Below are 18,508 nucleotides of genomic sequence, written 5' to 3' on the forward strand. Positions count from 1 at the left end.
AGCCATGCTATAGCATGCATAACCCTTGAAGATATTATGCTAAGTGAAAGAAGCTAATCACAAAGGACCACATGTTATATAATTTCATATATATGAAATGTCCAGAATAGGCAAATTCATAGAGACAAAAAGTGAATTAGTGATTTCCTAGGGTTGGGGGATGGAAGAAAATGGAGTGACAGCTAATGAGTATGGAGTTTGATTTTGAGATATTGAAAATGCTCTAAAATTGCTTGTGGTAATGGTTGTAAAACTCTGAATATACGGAAAAAAAAAACCAACCCACTGGATTGTACACTTTTTAAATGAGTGAAGTATATGGTATGTTATTATTTTGAAAAAATTAAAGATGCAAATGTGAGCTTGCGTATTTTTAATTTAAGAAATATTTTCATTTTTCTTAGATAAAGGTAAATGCACATCATTTTCTTAACAGTAGTTTTGTTAATCTCTCCCCACCTACCCTCACTCCTTTAAACATCTTTTAGGTTTGCCCTTGTTGGTGTTGGATCTGAAGCATCCTCAAAAAAGTTAATGGATCTGTTGCCTAAAAGAGAACTTCATGGTCAGAATCCTGTTGTAACTCCATGCAATAAACAGTTCCTGAGTCAATTTGAAATGCAGTCCAGGAAAAGTAAGCAATCCCTCAGAGGCCTTTATTCAAAGATGTACATTTTAACCAATGTTGCTAGTATTTGTTAGATACTACACTAGAGAAGTCATCTTAATACTTAGTTCATTGGAGAATCCATTTTAGAAAGCCCATCCTTTGGTTTTAAGTCTGGTTTATGACTATGGTCCTGTGTACTGAAAACTCTATATATCTCAGACCCAGTATTCTACAACAGTGTGCAGGTTCTATAGCCCTTCCATTCTTGTCCTGTCATTCCCATCCTAGAGAAAGAAACTACATTCTAATCCTTAGATTGAAGGGAAGTTATGTGGATGTGTGTTGTGGTGGGGAAGAAACCACTGGTAATCAGAAAATACTTGTTGATTTTCTGCTTGGCACCAAGACCTTCCCCCACTTGGTAAAGTGAATATAGGAAAGATTTGCCTTTACACACTTAATGAATGCTATCACTTAAAGAGATACAGTGGATGATCATGCAGTTAACAGAAATTCAAGTGGTTGTTTTTCTTTTAATGTCTTAGCACTTAAGACTTAACTGAAAAATAGGATAAAAATAATCTATGCTTACTGAAATTCAGATTTCTATTGGGAGAATTTTAGTTTTGGCTGCTGTAGAGTACTGGTATTTTGAAATTAATTCATATTTACTTACTGGAAACACATTTAAGTCTGGATACTTTGAGACTTCAAAAGAACTTAACTCGATGTGAATGTTTTCTAACCAGTATTTCCTCATGTAGTGTGGACAGGCCCAAGACATCCGCAAGTTAGCCTATAGCATACATGAACTTTGAAATAGAGTTGTTTCTAATAGCAGTGGTTACATTTCAGAGGACTATTTTAATAAATGCTATTTATGAGTATTTGGATATTTGCAGCTACACAATCAGGACAAATGTCTGGGGAAGGTAAAGCTGGTCCTCCAGGAGGCAGTTCACGTGCAGCATTTCCACAAGGTGGTAGAGGACGGGGCCGTTTTCCAGGGGCTGTTCCCGGTGGGGACAGATTTCCTGGACCAGCAGGACCAGGAGGGCCACCCCCACCTTTTCCAGGTAAAATTTTTCTTAAATTACCATGGATAAAATGTGTCTACCTTAATACCTCTTTTCCTTTTCTCTCTTTTTCAAGTAATGCATTATTAATGTGACTTACTCTCCTTGTTATGCTATTTTTGGAATCCAGGAAATTTGATCAAGCATCTTGTTAAAGGAACTCGGCCTTTGTTCCTGGAAACTAGGATTCCATGGCATATGGGGCACAGCATAGAGGAAATACCCATTTTTGGCCTAAAAGGTCTTTATTTTTCTCCAAACTTGCTTGACTTATATATAGAATATTTACATCCGTCTTATTTTCTTACCTCTTAAAAAATCCTTTCAAGACCATTTTTCCTTGTTTCACTTTCTAGCTTGGCATCAGAGTAGAATATAAGGTGGGTGATTTCACTGTAAGAAATGTGTGTACGCTGAAAGATGGAAACTATCTCTAAGCATTGTAATCTTCTTTATTAACGTTTTTTGTTTCAATAATTTTTCTTAAGCATAAATTGAACTAGTTAAATTTGTAAAGATATACTGCACTTCTATAGTTGTTAGTGTAGCATTTACCATATGGGTTTCATTTAAAGAGAAAGAATCTTGGTCTATGAGTTGTGCTTTAAAAGTATATTCTTGACATAAAGGTTACAATTCCTTATTGAAGTGTTCTTTTCTCTCTCTCTCTCTCTCTCTCTCTCTCTCCTCTCCTCTCTTCTCTCCTTTATTCTATAGCTGGACAGACTCCACCACGTCCGCCCTTAGGTCCTCCAGGCCCACCTGGTCCACCGGGTCCTCCACCTCCTGGTCAGGTTCTGCCTCCTCCTTTAGCTGGGCCTCCTAATCGAGGAGATCGCCCTCCACCACCAGTTCTTTTTCCTGGACAACCTTTTGGGCAGCCTCCATTGGGTCCGCTTCCTCCTGGCCCTCCACCTCCAGTTCCAGGCTACGGCCCTCCTCCTGGTCCACCACCTCCACAGCAGGGACCACCTCCACCTCCAGGCCCTTTTCCACCTCGCCCACCTGGCCCTCTTGGGCCACCCCTTACACTTGCTCCTCCTCCGCATCTTCCTGGACCACCTCCAGGTGCCCCACCACCAGCTCCACATGTGAATCCGGCTTTCTTTCCTCCACCGACTAACAGCGGCATGCCTACATCAGATAGCCGGGGTCCACCACCAACAGATCCATATGGCCGACCCCCACCATATGATAGGGGTGACTATGGGCCTCCTGGAAGGTAAGTTATATGTATCTATGACAGTAGACTTGGTGTATTTGTTTGGTAAAAGATACTCCACACTGTCATCACCAAGGTTTTTGTTTGTTTTTTTAAATTATGGCCTTTTCCCCGGATATTTAATTTTTTGTATTATTTTCTCTCATTAGAAGAGGCAATAACATATGGTGAAAGACACACAAAACAGCTTTAGGAGTAATCCACCTCTGCCACTTGATAAAGCTGCATGATTTAGAGCAAGTCACTAAATCTTGGGGATTCATTTTCATTATTTTTTAAGTTAAAAGAGGTTAGTAAAGATAATTTAAGTGAGCAAATGGGATCCTTAAACTACTTATAAGATTATAAAATGAATCTCAATTTACCATTGGGGATACTACACAGAGCACTAAAGTTTCTTCATTTTAGGAATTAGATCAGTTTGTTATATAAGTACTATTGATTAGCTCATGCTGATCAGGAGTCCTGAGTAGCAAATTACCAACTTTTAATTAAAATGGAAACATTCAGTGATTTACAAGTATATTTGGGTAGACGAAGGGGCTTGTAAAACAGTTTTTATGGAAATTAGAATAATTAATGGTGATGCTTGAAGGAGAGCTGGGTGGAAATCACTATTGAAGTAAGTGATCTCTTAGCGCCCTTTGAAAGTCATTTAAAAACTGTCCATACTCAAAACATAATTTAGAGAGCTCGGTTTCTACTCTCCAAGAACTATTTGAATTTGCCCCTTTAATTTCTTCTGAGTTTGTATTTTTAAACTATCATTGTTAAACTACTTTGTATTTCATTTTGTCTGATAACATCCTGAAGGAATGGATTTGAGGTTCTGCCTAATTCCATGCAGTTACACAGACATATGGCAATAACTTTGATGTTGTAAGCAAAACTCATTGACCATTATCTGTTTGTAGAGGGTGCATCTCTTTGACTGTCAACAATGCTGTTTTGGGGCACCTGGGTGGCTCAGTTGGTTAGGTGTCTGCCTTTGGCTCAGGTCATGATCTCAGGGTTCTGAGTTCGAGTTTGAAGTTGAGCTCTCTGCTCAGTGGGGAGTCTGCTTCTCCTTCTCTGTCTGACCCAACCCCCACCCCACTTGTGCTCTCTCTCTCCCTCTCTCTCAGATAAATAAATCTTTTATTTAAAATGCTGTTTTCTTTAGAAAACTGTTAGAACTGTTGAACTAGTATATAACTTCTTCTGTTCACTTTAATTCCAGTGAGTGACTTCATATTAAATGTTCACAATTAGAATATAAGAGTGGGTTACGTGACTTGGTTTAACTGTTTAAAATTTGAGTTTCATATCCTTTTCCTAACATAACAGAATTTCTGCAGTAACGGGTTTTCAAGAATGGTGGGGATGGTTATTAATGACTAATTTTTTATCAGAAATTAGAGAAAACTTATTATTTTAACATGGCATTTTTTTTTAAAGGGGATAGAATTGGCACAAGTCGCGGCATTTAGTTGAAATTACACCTATATTTTGAACAACTTGTAATTTGCTCAGGATGTTTATAAAGTTTGGGGAATAACAATAATATTTTAAAAGCATGCAAAAAGTTAGATTAACTGTTTCCTCATTTCATTGGAATGAACTGCTACTGTGTCCCTCAACTCAGTGTCCTACCTAGTAACTGGTAACTCAGATGGCAAGAGTTTTTCCTTTTCCTGTACTGTACATGTACAGGTTTTTTTTTTTTTTATTGAAATATAGTCGACACATAGTTTACATGTAGTTTTTAAAGTTGTCAAGTAGCTTTAGAAAATTTTGGCACTTAATCCATTTTTTTCAACAGTTTACACTTACTATCTTTTATTTGCCTGATATTCTTCCAGGGATTCAGTGGTAAACAAGATGGTCTAAGATCTTGTCCACATCTGAATTTCTATTCATTAATCAGACATTTGTTATCCTTCTCTTGTAAGTTGGGCCCTGTGCCTAGAGGATCCAAACATAAATGTAACCAAACTCCTTAATTGTGTAGGCCTGTATTTTTTGTTGTCAACATTTAAAAATATATATAAATAGAAGATGTAATAATATATAACTATTTTGTGTTATATATATAGTCATCAGAACAATTTATTGTGTCTTCTTTTTGTATGACTCTGAAAAATACTATATTGTAGATATGTAAATACATTATCTCTGGCCTCCAAAAGGCAAAGTTTCTAAGTTGCTACTTTATTTCAGCTGAAAGATAGTGGAGTAAGAGAATTTTGCTTAGACTTACTCTCTTTGTAGGATAAATAGTATGCTTCACTCTGGAAAAAACAACTGCTAGCTCTGAGGCATTTGTCAAAAGCAACTAGTATGAATTGTTTTATACTATTCTGAATAACTTGGAAAATTTGTTGAGTGCAATTTAAGGTTTATATTTATTTTACAGGGAAATGGATACTGCAAGAACGCCATTGAGTGAAGCTGAGTTTGAAGAAATCATGAATAGAAATAGGGCAATCTCAAGCAGTGCTATTTCAAGAGCTGTGTCTGATGCCAGTGCTGGTTTGTGTATTTCTGTATTAATATTTCTTATTTATGTTATTAGGAATGGCCTAAAACTATGTGCAATCTTGAAGATTGGTCATTTGCATTTAGTATTTATATTCATATACCCAAATCATATCTGTGTTTATTTAAAAGACATTGAAGGAAGCTATGTGTCACAGTAATGAAAAAAATCCATAATTTTACATTTTTAGGTATAGATTTAAATTTTAGTCTTTACATTTAATGGCTTAAATTTGACTCTCATATTTACAAATTAATAACCTGCTTTACACAGCAATAATAATAACAAATTGTGCTAATTTCATGCACACAAAACGTTTTTCCAAATGTTATAATAATAACAAATTGTGCTAATTTCATGCACATAAAACGTTTTCCCAAATGTTTAGAAACACTAAAAAAATTAAGACCACTTCTGCAGTTATTTTGTTCTTTTATAAAATGATTTATTACTCTTACCCCAAATGGTTAGATGGTATTTTGGAAACAATTTCTTTGATTTCAGTCTCTCCTTTCCCTCTTAGGTGATTATGGGAGTGCTATTGAGACATTGGTAACTGCAATTTCTTTAATTAAACAATCCAAAGTATCTGCTGATGATCGTTGCAAAGTTCTTATTAGCTCTTTGCAAGATTGCCTTCATGGAATTGAATCCAAGTCTTATGGTTCTGGATCAAGGTAAAACTTTCCTGTCTCATGTCTATTTAAAACTGTTATTTTACAAACAAAAAATACTGTGTTTGGGACTTTAACATAGGACTTTGATTTTACTTATTACTGTTTATGCAATAGCTATATTGATTTTTTTTTCTTCTTTTCTTACATTGAATCAAATGTCAGGTTTTTGCTTGTTTTTAAAACCCTTCAAAGGTTTCCAGTTATTCTTAGAATAAGACTCTAAACATTGAGGCAATGTGTGATACCTGCCTGTCTTTTCAGCCTCATTTTGTACCTCACCCCTTGCCCACTATTCTCTAGTCATGGTGGTGGTCTCTCTTCTCTTTCTCTTGATCCATTAATACTTAATCCCCTCAGTGTTTTTATACCTGATATTCCTTCTGCTGGGAACCCTTTTCCCTGGCTCTTCACATAGCTCACTTCTTATTCTCCATTCTTTAACTCAATCTAACTTCTAGAAGAAGTCTTCTCCCAGGTTATTATGTCATGTTATTCTTTTTATTTTTTTCATAGTATTTACCATAGTCACAGTACTTACCATAGTTTTTTTTAAAAAAAGATTTTATTTATTCATTTATTTATTTGTTTGTTTATTTGAGGGGGAGGGAGAGGAAGAGGGAAAGAATCCAAGCAGGCTCTGTGTTGAGCACAGAGCCTGACATGGGGCTCATTCTAATAACCCTGAGATCACAATCTGAGCCAAAACCAAGAGTTGGACCCTTAATTGACTGAGCCACCCAGCTGCCCCTATTCTTTATTGTTACTCCACATTTCTTTTCACTAGAACACATACATGTTGGAAGATGGAAGGGGCCTTACCTGTCCTGCTCACTGCAGTATTTCTAATGACTAAACAGTGTTTGGTACAGAACAGGTGCTAAATAAATATTTCTTTGAACAAGGAAGTTAATGTCTATTCTTAGTTTTCTAATTAAGTAGTTCCTTTTTTTTAGTATTACAGCTAACTTTGAAATTTTACATATTTTGAAAGGTAGATCTTTAATCTTTATATGATATTCATAGATCTATCTTCAGTATACTTTATCTGGTGTTAGAATCTTAATTTTAAGTTAAGGGAAAGGACCCTGTCTTTGTCATGGTCCTCAGCTTTCTAATTAGTACCTTTCTGACCCAGTGTAAGTAAGGATTTTTGTATCTGAACAAATTTGTCATAGCTAAAGACCATAACTTACATAGTCTTCTTTTACATTTTTTAAGCCCTACTAAGTAAGAATTTCTAGGTATTTCAGCTTACAGGCAGTTGTTATTTCCCTATTGTGAATTTCAGAATTTAGCAGGATTTCTTTCTTTCTTTTTTTTTTTTTTTACATTTTTTAAATTTAAATTCAATTAATTAATGTATAATGTATTATTGATTTCAGAGGTACAGACCTGTGATTTATCAGTCTTATATACTACCTGGTGCTCATTACGTCACATGCTCTCCTTAATATCCATCACCTAGTTACCCTGTCCCTCCACCTCTTTCCCCTCCAGCAACCCTCAGTTTGTTTCCTATGATTAAAAGTCTTATGGTCGTCTGCCTCTCTGGTTTTGTCTTGTTTCATTTTTTCCCTCTTTTTCCTTATGATCCTCTGCCTTGTTTCTTAAATTCCACATATCAGTGAGATTATATGATAGTTGTCTTTCTCTATAATAAGAGAAAATAAGACAACTTATTTCGCTTAGCATAAGACCCTCTAGTTCCATCCAGGTCATTGTAATGGCAAGATTTCGTTTTTTGATGGCTGTGTAATATTCCATTACACACACACACACACACACACACACACACACACATCTTTATCCAGTCATCTGTTGATGGACATCTGGGCTCTTTCCATAGTTTGGCTATTGTGGACATTGCTCCTATAAACATTGGGGTGCACGTGCCCCTTCAGATCACTACATTTGTATTTTGGGATAAATACCCAGTAGTGCAATTGCTGGGTCATAGGGTAGCTCTATTTTCAACTTTTTGGGGAACCTCCATACTGTTTTCTAGAGTGGCTGCACCAGCTTGCATTCCCACCAACAGTGTAGGAGGGTTCCTTTCTCTACATCTGTCGTTTTCCTGACTTGTTAATTTTAGCCGTTCTCACCGGTGTGAGGTGGTATCTCATTGTGGTTTTGATTTGTATTTCCCTGATACTGAGGGATGTTGAGCACTTTTTCATGTATCTGTTGGCCATTTTGATGTCTTCTTTGGAGAAATGTTCATGTCTTCTGCCCATTTCTTGATTGGATTATTCTTTGGGTGTTGAGTTTGATAAGATCTTTATAGATTTTTAGATATTAGCCCTTTATCTGATAAGACATTTGCCAGTATTTTCTCCCATTCTGTCGGTTGTCTTTTGGTTTTGTCAACTGTTTGCTGTGCAAAAGCTTTTTATTTTGATGAAGCCTCAATAATTCATTTTTGCCTTTGTTTCCCTTGCCTTTGGAGATGTGTCTAGCAAGAAGTTGAGCAGTCAGGGTCGAAGAGGTGGCTGCCTGTGTTCTCCTCTAGGATTTTGATGGATTCCTGTCTCACATTTAGGTTTTTAATCCATTTTGAGTCTGTTTTTGTGTATGGTGTAAGGAAATGGTGCAGTTTCAGGGGTGCCTGGGTGGCCCAGTTGGTTAAGCAGCTGCCTTAAACTCAGGTCATGATCTGTGGGTGTTGGGATTGAGTCCTGCATTGGGCTCCCTGCTTAGCAGGGTGTCTGCTTCTCCCTCTATCTCTGCCTCTCTGTCATGCTTTCGTGCAGGTCACTGTCTCTCTCTTAAATAAAGAAAATCTTTTTAAAAGGGGGGGGGTGATCCTGTTTCATTCTTGTGCATGTGGCTGTCCAGTTTTCCCAACACCATTTGTTGAAGAGACTGTCTTTTTTCCACTGGATATTCTTTCCTGCTGTGTCAAATATTAGTTGGTCTTAGAGTTGAGGGTCCTTTTCCGGGTTTTCTGTTCTGTTCCATTGATCTTTGTGTCTGTTTTTGTGCCAGTACCATGCTGTCTTGATGATTATAGCTTTGTAATAGAGCTTAAAGTCCAGAATTGTGAAAAATTTAGAAGAATTTCTAAAAGTATTTTAAGCAGTATACTGTAGTTAAATTACTTGGTTTTTGTTTTTGTTTGGGGTTTTTTTGTTTTGTTTTTAAAGATTTTATTTATTTGACGGAGAGCATGTACACAAGCCGGGGGAGAGGCAGGGAGAGAGAGAAGCAGACTCCCCACTGAGCAGGAGCTCAATGTGGGACTTGATCCCAGGACCCTGGGATCATGACCTGAGCCGAAGGCAGACACTTAACTGACTGAGCCACCCAGGTGCCCTTGTTTTATTTTTGAAGGCAGCTCATGAAGTAATTCTTTTTATTGAGTAACAATGTGAATTATATCCCAGTGTTTTCTCGTGGTCATAAATTTCGAACTTGGGAGTTTTGAACTCACAAGTCATAAGTTTTGAACTAAGTTTTTTTTTTTATATATAATTTTATTTTTTATAATCATATATTTTTATCCCCAGGGGTACAGGTCTGTGAATCGCCAGGTTTACACACTTCACAGCTTGAACTAAGTTTTGAACTCTGCTTCCCACCATGCCCCCCAGGTCTCCACCACACACCCCCTGCAGCAAACATATATAAGAAAGTTTCTTAGTGGAGTGGGACTCATGAACAATCATATTCGGGATAGTTATAAATGTAAAATTGATATGTTTATCAGTTGTAAAATTGATAGGCTTAGGTCACCTCTTGATGGTAATTTTTATGTATTTAAGTTTCATAATTTCATGACTTTTATGTCTAAGAAACTACCTTCTGCACAATCTTTAGTTTGAAACAACATGTTCGTTGAAATTTTTTCTCCTTTACCTTTCTGTTTTTCGTTCAGTTACTACGTGTCTGTTTTAGGCTATTACATGTTATAGATGAAAAGATGTATTGCCCCTGTGTGTCTGGTTCTTAGTTTGGGGGTGAATATTTTTAAAAATGGAATTTCTAGTTCAAGCTTATAGGTGAGTTGGTAAATCGTTATTGGTAGTTCAGGATATCTTAAGTCTAAACTAGGTTTGTGAAGAATTTTTTGCCTTGGGTACTTTTAACCACTGCTATTCATTTACGGAGAGCATTAATCCAGTAATTTCTTTTAGAAGACGTGAACGATCAAGAGAGAGGGACCATAGTAGATCACGAGAAAAGAGTCGGCGTCATAAATCCCGTAGTAGAGATCGTCATGATGATTATTATAGAGAGAGAAGCAGAGAACGAGAGAGACATCGGGACCGGGACCGAGATCGGGACCGAGAACGGGACCGAGAGCGCGAGTATCGTCATCGTTAGAAGAAGGTGGGTATTCCTTGTTCCTGTTATATTTAGCATATGTATTATTAACAGTAATTATAACTCCAAGGCTATTGTTTATACAGTATATACCTACATTTTAAGTGGTCCAACTACTTGTTCTGAATTTAATCTTCTGGAAACATCTGAGACAAATGACAGGTGAGTAATGACAGGTAAAAAAAAATTTGACCTTTTATCCTTGAATATTGTATTGCTGAGTTAAAACTTTAAGATTATTGATGGTCTTTAGAAAGCAAGAAAACAATCAAGAGGACTCATGTCTACTTCTAAAATCTGAAAAAATTGGAATTGTCTTAATTATATAGATAGTTTGCATGTGGTTTGAAATACAAAATACGGGAAGTTAATTCATACACACGCGCGCACACACACACACACACACACACACACACAGAGTGCTTGGACTTGTAAAAGTAAATTGAAAGTTTCCCTCCTTGAACTGACTCCCTAAAATTTTTAAAGACAATCTAACACTATAATCCTTATAATACAGGAGGATGGTTTCTCAGCATTGAAAGAGCTTTTGTACTTAAAAAAAAATACTCTTTAGAAAAGACGCTTTTCTTGGCATCTGGTTTTTGTTTTAAAATAAAACATATCCTTTAATTTGCAAAGAAGATACGAAACTTAATTAAAATGGATTCAGGGTACTCCATATCTAAGAATTTTAAGTTGTATCAAATCATGCATCCCAGGTTAGAATAACCTTGAAATAATTTTCTTTGATGTTTCATTCATAAACCATAATCATGTGTCTTTTTTTCTGTATTTTAAAACTATTTCTTGTGTACATTTTTCATAAAGCGGGAAGTTGTCTGTTTATACTTCATTTTCACGTGTTTTTATTTTTATATTTGTGAACAGCATTTATTCATGTGAAAAGTAGGGGGAGGGCACTGTGAGGCTTGTGCATGTGACACAAAGGATATTCTGTAAACAAATAATTTTTCTTTATATGTTGGTGGTATATCCAAATTAAATTAGGCTTAAACAAATCCCTTACAGGTAACTACTCTTTACATAATTATTTTCCATAATCATGGGAAACCCTGAAGATTTAGTCATGGTAATTGTTATTATTTAAGTTGTTACGGGCAAAAGCAAAGACTTATCAAGTGAATGTAATTTTGTGGCAGAATAGCAGTTTCTTTAACTATAATAAGAGATATATCTTAGCAAATGAGATCCTTTTTGAATAATACTATTTATAAAATAAACATGTAAGTCTTATTTTTATGGTACATTAGTTATTACATTTTCACAGTTTTATGGGCTATTTGAAGTGAAAGGCCATTTTTAATACTTCCCTAGCATTTTGAACATGCATCTTAAATATTTATCAAAACTTGAATTTTAAAATAATTTTCCATGTATTGTATTATAGAACTTAATATAAATCCCAAAACATTTAGTATGAAGCAAAACATCTCTCACTTTAAAATGAGCTCATTGAAATTAATACTGCTTTTGGATGTAAGGGTTAATTAAATGTTCTGTCATGTAAATCTAAACACTAAATTTTAAAGATGTAGTTTTTTCCCCTTTGGGTTGAATAAATCTTAATCCCATTTTAGGAAAAAATTCTCAGTATCCATCAGTTGCTTAAGGTGAATTTTAGCCAACTTACTTGAAATGCTTAGCTGTATCAGCCATTTCATTTATGGTAAAGTACAGGTTCTATGAGTTATATCTTTATTTAGACTTTGCCAGTTATCAGCAAGCTTCTAATTATTGAGGGCATGATAATGAAACTTCCATACATTTTTAAACATCTCCAAGATTGGATGTGCCCATCAAGGAGCTTCTGAACCAGATTATACCCAATGTTAATGATTTTTCTTCCTGGTTTCAGTTAAACTAGCAGAGTCAGCCAGGTAAACTCCTTGAAAAGTCCACTGTTAATTTTAATACTTTGAATTAACTAACATTACATTCTAGTAATGGGTACACCTAACTATATCATGGCTTGAGTTTCATTACATTCAGACATTAACTATGAATTCCTAACTTGAAAACTATGGTTGACATTTTTTCCTAATCACTGATGTGTACCATATCAAAATTCCCATGTTTTGTTTGTACATTAATCAAAATTGAGTTGTAATATTGTTATGTGCCTTCATCCAAGCAAAATTTTACATAAGCATTTCTAGGGCAAAAAATTCTGTTATCCTGGAATATTGTACCTTTGCTATACCAAACAATATTTATTACGGATGTAGATGTGAATTTATAGGGTTGGGGACTAGGATTAAATATTTTCAAGTGAAAACTTCTAAACAAACAAGAAAACTATCTGCACATTTAATTATTATCATAATAGGGTCTGTTGACCTTTTTAGAAGTTTTTAAATATGAGTCCTTTTGAGCTTTCATGTAAATCTTAAATGGACTAAATGGAGTACAAGTAACTTGGAAGCTAACTTGAATGTCAGTAAGCGTGTATATAAATAAAACAATAATGTAATTTATTATTAAAATGATGAATGGCTAAAAGGGCAAGTTCTTAATTTAACTGGAAACTTAATGATGTCGGCAAGCTGTTAATGTCTGTCCCATCTTAATTTTTTTTGTGTTTGAACTGTTGGTAATGTTAATTGCATTCTCTCATTTAAAATATGTATTAATTTTTCTAAAAGCATTCAGTATCAAGTTCAAATAGGTAATATTTTAATGGGAATATCAGTATTGTAAATTTTCAATATGTAAATACCTTGTATTTCATATTCTGTAATTTCTGCCTCTATTCTCAGACCACTCTGAGCAAAACAAAAGTAGTTCAGTGTTTTAAAATTGTACACTTTTTACAGAAATAATTTTCACAGTTATTTTCTTTTAGATTGCATTCCTCTTATTGTTTGGAATAATGCCACACAGCAAATTTCTGTTAATGATTCAGGGGTGGTTTTTTTTGTGTGTACAAAAAATGAATCCAAATTATTTTTTAATATACTCTTTATTCATGCTTTTTCTCTCCCTGAAATGAGGTTTTACATATTTTCAAATCATTGTCCATTTCTTTGATAAAATTTTAAGCATCTTGTGTGGAAAAAGGATTAAATAACTACACTTTGTTGTAAGACTTAATCATAGATACCATAATCTCAGGTTGTGTTGTTATTGCACAAGATTTAGGGTGGTTTGGATTCTTAGTTTATAGTTTTTCATTAATTTAGGAAAAACAAAAAAAGCCAAAAGAATAAAAAGGTTTTTTTATATGCTAAGGTGTTGAGCTCTTTAAGATTTAGTGTTACTTTGAGGCCAATGTGAAAATTAAGTTCTCTTAACCATCTAATGAATGATACTGGTGGTAATGATACTTAAAAATTATTTCTGCAACTCTTAGGTCATCTGAGATCTGCCTAATATTATCCAACCTTGTGTTTGTGTTCTCCCATATGTCCTAACTGCTGTGCTTCATCTGGATATGCTAGTTTTCACTTCTTTTGCTCCAGGTTTTCTTGCTTTTAATATTTGTAAAACCTTACTACACAGCTATCTTAACTGAAGTGACAGGAGGGTAGGAAGTAATCCCGAGAATGGATGTATAGTGTGTTTTTTGCTCACTGTGGTTTAAGAATGGGTTTTGTTTACAATGATTAATGTTCCCTGTTAAAAGAAAATTCAGTGCCAATGTGAGTCACCTTGCTCTCACCTTCATCTCAGTGTGAAATTTACTACCATTGTTTTAGTTTGTAAATTAGATCACTTTGAATTAAGTAATGTTTTGAATGAATATTTAGTTAGCATTGTTTTAAAGAAAACCTAATAACCGAAAAGGGGTAAGTGTGCCATATATGCTATGCATATTTACTAATTTGCCTTCTGTGGTAGGGTGTTGGAATCCTCACAGGAAATTCTCAATCACATAAGTAGCTTATTTTGAAATGTCCATTTTGTGAAATTTGGAGGACAAAGATGAGTTTTCCTTGACTGTGGTGAGGTTTATTTCTAAAGTGAACTGCCCTAGAGCAACAATCTTGTATCTGTTTTATAATATAATGAAAGACTTTAGTTAAAATGAAGTAAGGTAAGTACTGTGACCACAGGTAGAAAGAAGGAAATTTACCAAATGTTGTAGTAGGAAGGGAAGTTTTGTAAATACCTACAATAAACAGAATTTTCATGTACTATGTTTTAGCCATCGCAAGAAGGAATTTTGATTTATAAGAGTTGACTTATATTCAGAATCTTCTATTTCTTTTGCCCGCTCCATCCCCATTCCTCTCATTAAGGAGAAATTTTCAGAAAAGAGAAACGTGAATTTTATTTCACTGAGTTAATAGAAGCACATCTCTAAAAGTATATTGGAATTTTTTTCAATTCAATATTCACTTCTTTTAATTGATTATTAATGTGAAAGCCTGTGAAAGAGCCATATCCGATACATACTTGAATCTTACTAGAAAGGTGAATTGGCCATGAGCATAGAAATACTGATGCTAACAAATTTACTTAGATGAGTTTTAACAGAAATGCTCATAATTTGAGCTGTTAGTATTGGCTTGATCTTACATTATCTCAAAATACAGGTGCTTCTCTGTATTGAAATTTTACTTAGTGCTTACTTTAGAGACTTCACTGGAGAGCTGTAGATTACATTTGTCTTAGTTTTTTAACAGGTGTCTACATAGATCTTCCTTTTATAATTGATAGCTAAAACTGTGTGACTTTGACATTAACATATTTGACTAAATGGTATTCTGAAAACATGAGCATTGAATGTATTTGTCACTTTTAAGCTTTTTTGATATCTTTGTTTATGTAGATGTCTAACTAGAAATTTGAGAGTTCCTATGGGATTGGATTATTGGAAATGGGTTGTATTGCCTTCAAATTTGCTTCCGTTTGAGATTGTAAAATTTGTATTTCCAAATGGATAAATGTAAAGTGTTTAGAAAGAGAAATAAAAACTGTCAGACTACCCCCAGAGTTTATGTCTGTATGGTAAAAATGAGAGAATTTTAATAGTAAAGATATATGAAGTATATTCAAGCAAAAGATGAGTGTATTTGTCCTGCAAAAAAGATGTGTGTTACAATTTCACAAACAGGATTCTCTGCAGAAAAAGTAGTAAAATTCTCCTTTGTGGAGTGATGAATAAGAGTAAGTTGCAGTGTATGCCACATGTTTTTTGGAAGGAATGGGTATTTTTTGTTCACTGTGACTTTACTTTTTCCCTCTTTAATGACCGATCTCTCTCTCTCGCATCACGACAAAAAGGTTAGGGAGATAACATACTTTTTGCAGTAAGATTTATTAATTTCCCAGCATCTTTTGTGGTTAGAACATATTCCTTATCTGTCTTTAATACCAGTTTTTAAAAATACATTGCAAAGAACAAAAATAAAACTTGTGAAAGCTGCCTTTCTAGATTTTTTCCCATGAAATAATTCCACCTAAAGCTTCATCAACATAAGATAAAAGTACAACAAAAGGTAACATTAGAAATGGCTTAAGTATCTCATTTAAAAATACGGGGAATAGAAACTATTTAAAAGAGAAAGTTCAGGATTAAAACATCTGGGGTTTTTGTTTTTAGTTTTCTTTTGCACTTGTAAAATTTAGGTTTTTACTGCTAGGCAGTGTGAGTGCATATGTGTATTGATGCTCTGAAGATGCTTACAGCCTAGTTGGGGAGGAAAGGACATAAAATATGACATTTGTAGATGTGACAGAATATTAATTACTCTTAATTATAAAGCAAAGTACTTTCCAATTTTATGGCAAGCATATCACTAAATATTGTGCCCTTTACTTCTTACTACATCATCTTATTAAAATGCTCTCTTGGAACTTACATTTTAAATATCTGGTGTTTCAGTGATGACTTACATGCAAGTTAATTGAATGTTTCTTTTGTGAACCTCTACCTGAAGTTTGCATATTTTTGTATTCTTGAAATTTTAGTTTACCAAATTGATTGGGTTTTTTTCGTTGTGTGAGTTTTCAATGAAATTTATCATTGTAGATTCTTTTTTAGCTTGTTTTTGGTTAGCTTATATACCACATTAGTTATTTCAATATAGGTGGAATAGAGTGAAAGTAAAGTAAATGTTTTAAATTTGTATTACGTCTAAAGATTTGTACGTGGATGTCATATTTATTTAAATGTGCATACTGAGCTATATATAAATTTTATTTATAAATTTTGTAACATGAAACAGTTTGATTTATAACATTTGCAGAAGTTCCTGTATGCTGTCAAATAAATACAACTAATTTGTAAAATAATTGCATTTTATATTCAGTTCACATTTAATTGTTAATGAGTTCTTTAGAATTGGTATGTGGGTGAATGAAAAATATTTACATTAAAATCATTCAAGCATTTTTCCATTTATTTTTGTAGTATGCATACTTTAGAAAATGACTTATAAATGTTTCCATCATCACAGAAACAGCAGCTGCTATATTTTCATTTTTGCTTGTCACTAAATTAATAAGGCAGTAATAACTAAGAAGCATGGAATCAGAATGTCTCAATTTTAATCAGCACATAAATTGGGAGCATTTCTCCACCATAAAGGCAGCTACTGTTTCAGTTAATGCTTCTTGTGTTAGAATACGTAACAGTGAAGTAGATGCACGACTTGTGTATGTATAGTTAAGCCAGCGTTTTTCTGTGTATTATGGGGAATAGCAAAATCTACATCACAAATTTTGACACATTACAGCTGAAGGAAGAGGAACACCTTCCAAGACAAAACAGTCTTCATGGGGGAAAAAATGACGCTTGTCCAGCAGTTTGCTTCTTGTGATTGAACTGAACCTGTAAGGATTCATGGATAAAATGAACAGGAATAGATCTGAATAAAGCAAATCTGCATAAATGGTAACCAGTAGCTCTACTTTTATTTTTTATGTTGCTTAACTGTTTTATTTGAAGGAAACCTGTGTGATTTAAAAAGTTATAGCTTTTGCAACTTTATTACTGGTTATATACATTTGGCCATTATAATGTGCAAGCAATTGGAAAAAAAACGTCAAGTAAATGCTTGTTTTTATAGTAGTTTGTTCTTGTTAAAAATGTTCATATGATAATGTCTGTAAACAGCACCACTTTGATTACAATAGATGTAGTGTTGTAATAAACTGTTTAATGGGGCTGATGTGTAAAGCTGTTCAAGTTATTTGATGTTTACACCTCAGGGAAAGTCTTGTGTTCAGCAATATCTAAAGATAATGTTACTATGACATTTATACTGTCCTTTAAAAAAGCATTGCAATAGCGTTTTTGGATATGCACCAATCTAATCTTGCGTTCAGTGAATTAAACATACTAATTAAGTGTCTCTTGCCCTTGATTTTGATATTAGAATAGGTGATTACATGGATATTTAATATTTCTATATTCTGCTTTTCTAGCTGTTTTTACCTAGTTAGCTTGTGATTTTGCTGAATGGTATGTAAACTTGTAAAATTTCACAGACATAGCAATCCAGTCGATGTGTTAGGGGTCAAAAAAAGTTTTGTGGTTTTAACATTTTAGTAAAAACCCATACGTTATTTGCTACAGTAATGCAGCTTAATTACAACACAGATGTACTGAAACGCTTAATTGTAAACTGCTAGCATTGAAGAAATATTTTGACAATTCTGATTGGATGCGGCAGTTATTTGCTGTTTTATATTAATAGTGCTTATGGTTTATTTTTGAAGCCATAGGCAGTGTAAATACAGCCGTGCAGCAGACAAATGGGAGTAAGGAGAGCATTAGTTTTATTTTCTGGTTACTATAGATTTTGGAAGGGCGTGATGCTTACTAATACCGAGTTGTAATCTCCTGTATGTGTAATGGGTGATAATAGGTGTACCCTGTCACCAGTTCAAGGAATCTTACGTGTATTCATGCAACCTTCTGATTCATGCTAGAGTTACTTAATCAAAGATTTTTTTCAAAATCTGCCTTGCGTATAGACCCACATTAAAAGCACTTGGCTGGCATGTGTTCTTAATTACAAAATTAGCATAGGCAGGGTGACAACTTGATTAGATACTTTTATAGGAAGGTCATTCCGAATCACTATTTCAGAATTTGAGTTTGAGTTGAAATCC

At 34.3% G+C, this 18,508-nt stretch overlaps 1 protein-coding gene across 5 annotated transcripts in view; it reads left to right on the plus strand.

Moving 5' to 3' along the window:
* Positions 1-17,745, plus strand: part of CPSF6 (cleavage and polyadenylation specific factor 6) — a 30,560-nt gene extending 12,815 nt beyond the window's left edge. Inside the window, exons 4-11 of one of the 5 annotated variants that reach the window (XM_047740246.1) lie at positions 489-634; positions 1,513-1,686; positions 1,817-1,927; positions 2,404-2,908; positions 5,304-5,419; positions 5,950-6,103; positions 10,237-10,432; positions 10,513-17,745. In XM_047740246.1, coding sequence (XP_047596202.1) covers positions 489-634; positions 1,513-1,686; positions 1,817-1,927; positions 2,404-2,908; positions 5,304-5,419; positions 5,950-6,103; positions 10,237-10,426 — 1,396 coding nt within the window. In that variant the 3' untranslated portion in view covers positions 10,427-10,432; positions 10,513-17,745. The remainder of the gene's footprint in view (positions 1-488; positions 635-1,512; positions 1,687-1,816; positions 1,928-2,403; positions 2,909-5,303; positions 5,420-5,949; positions 6,104-10,236; positions 10,433-10,512) is intronic. The other 4 variants (XM_047740245.1, XM_047740247.1, XM_047740248.1 and 1 more) reach the window with 4 other exon arrangements.
* Positions 17,746-18,508: the final 763 nt, after the last annotated feature.

Source organism: Lutra lutra, chromosome 8, assembly GCF_902655055.1.
Source record: "Lutra lutra chromosome 8, mLutLut1.2, whole genome shotgun sequence".
Taxonomy (NCBI): Eukaryota; Metazoa; Chordata; class Mammalia; order Carnivora; family Mustelidae; genus Lutra; species Lutra lutra.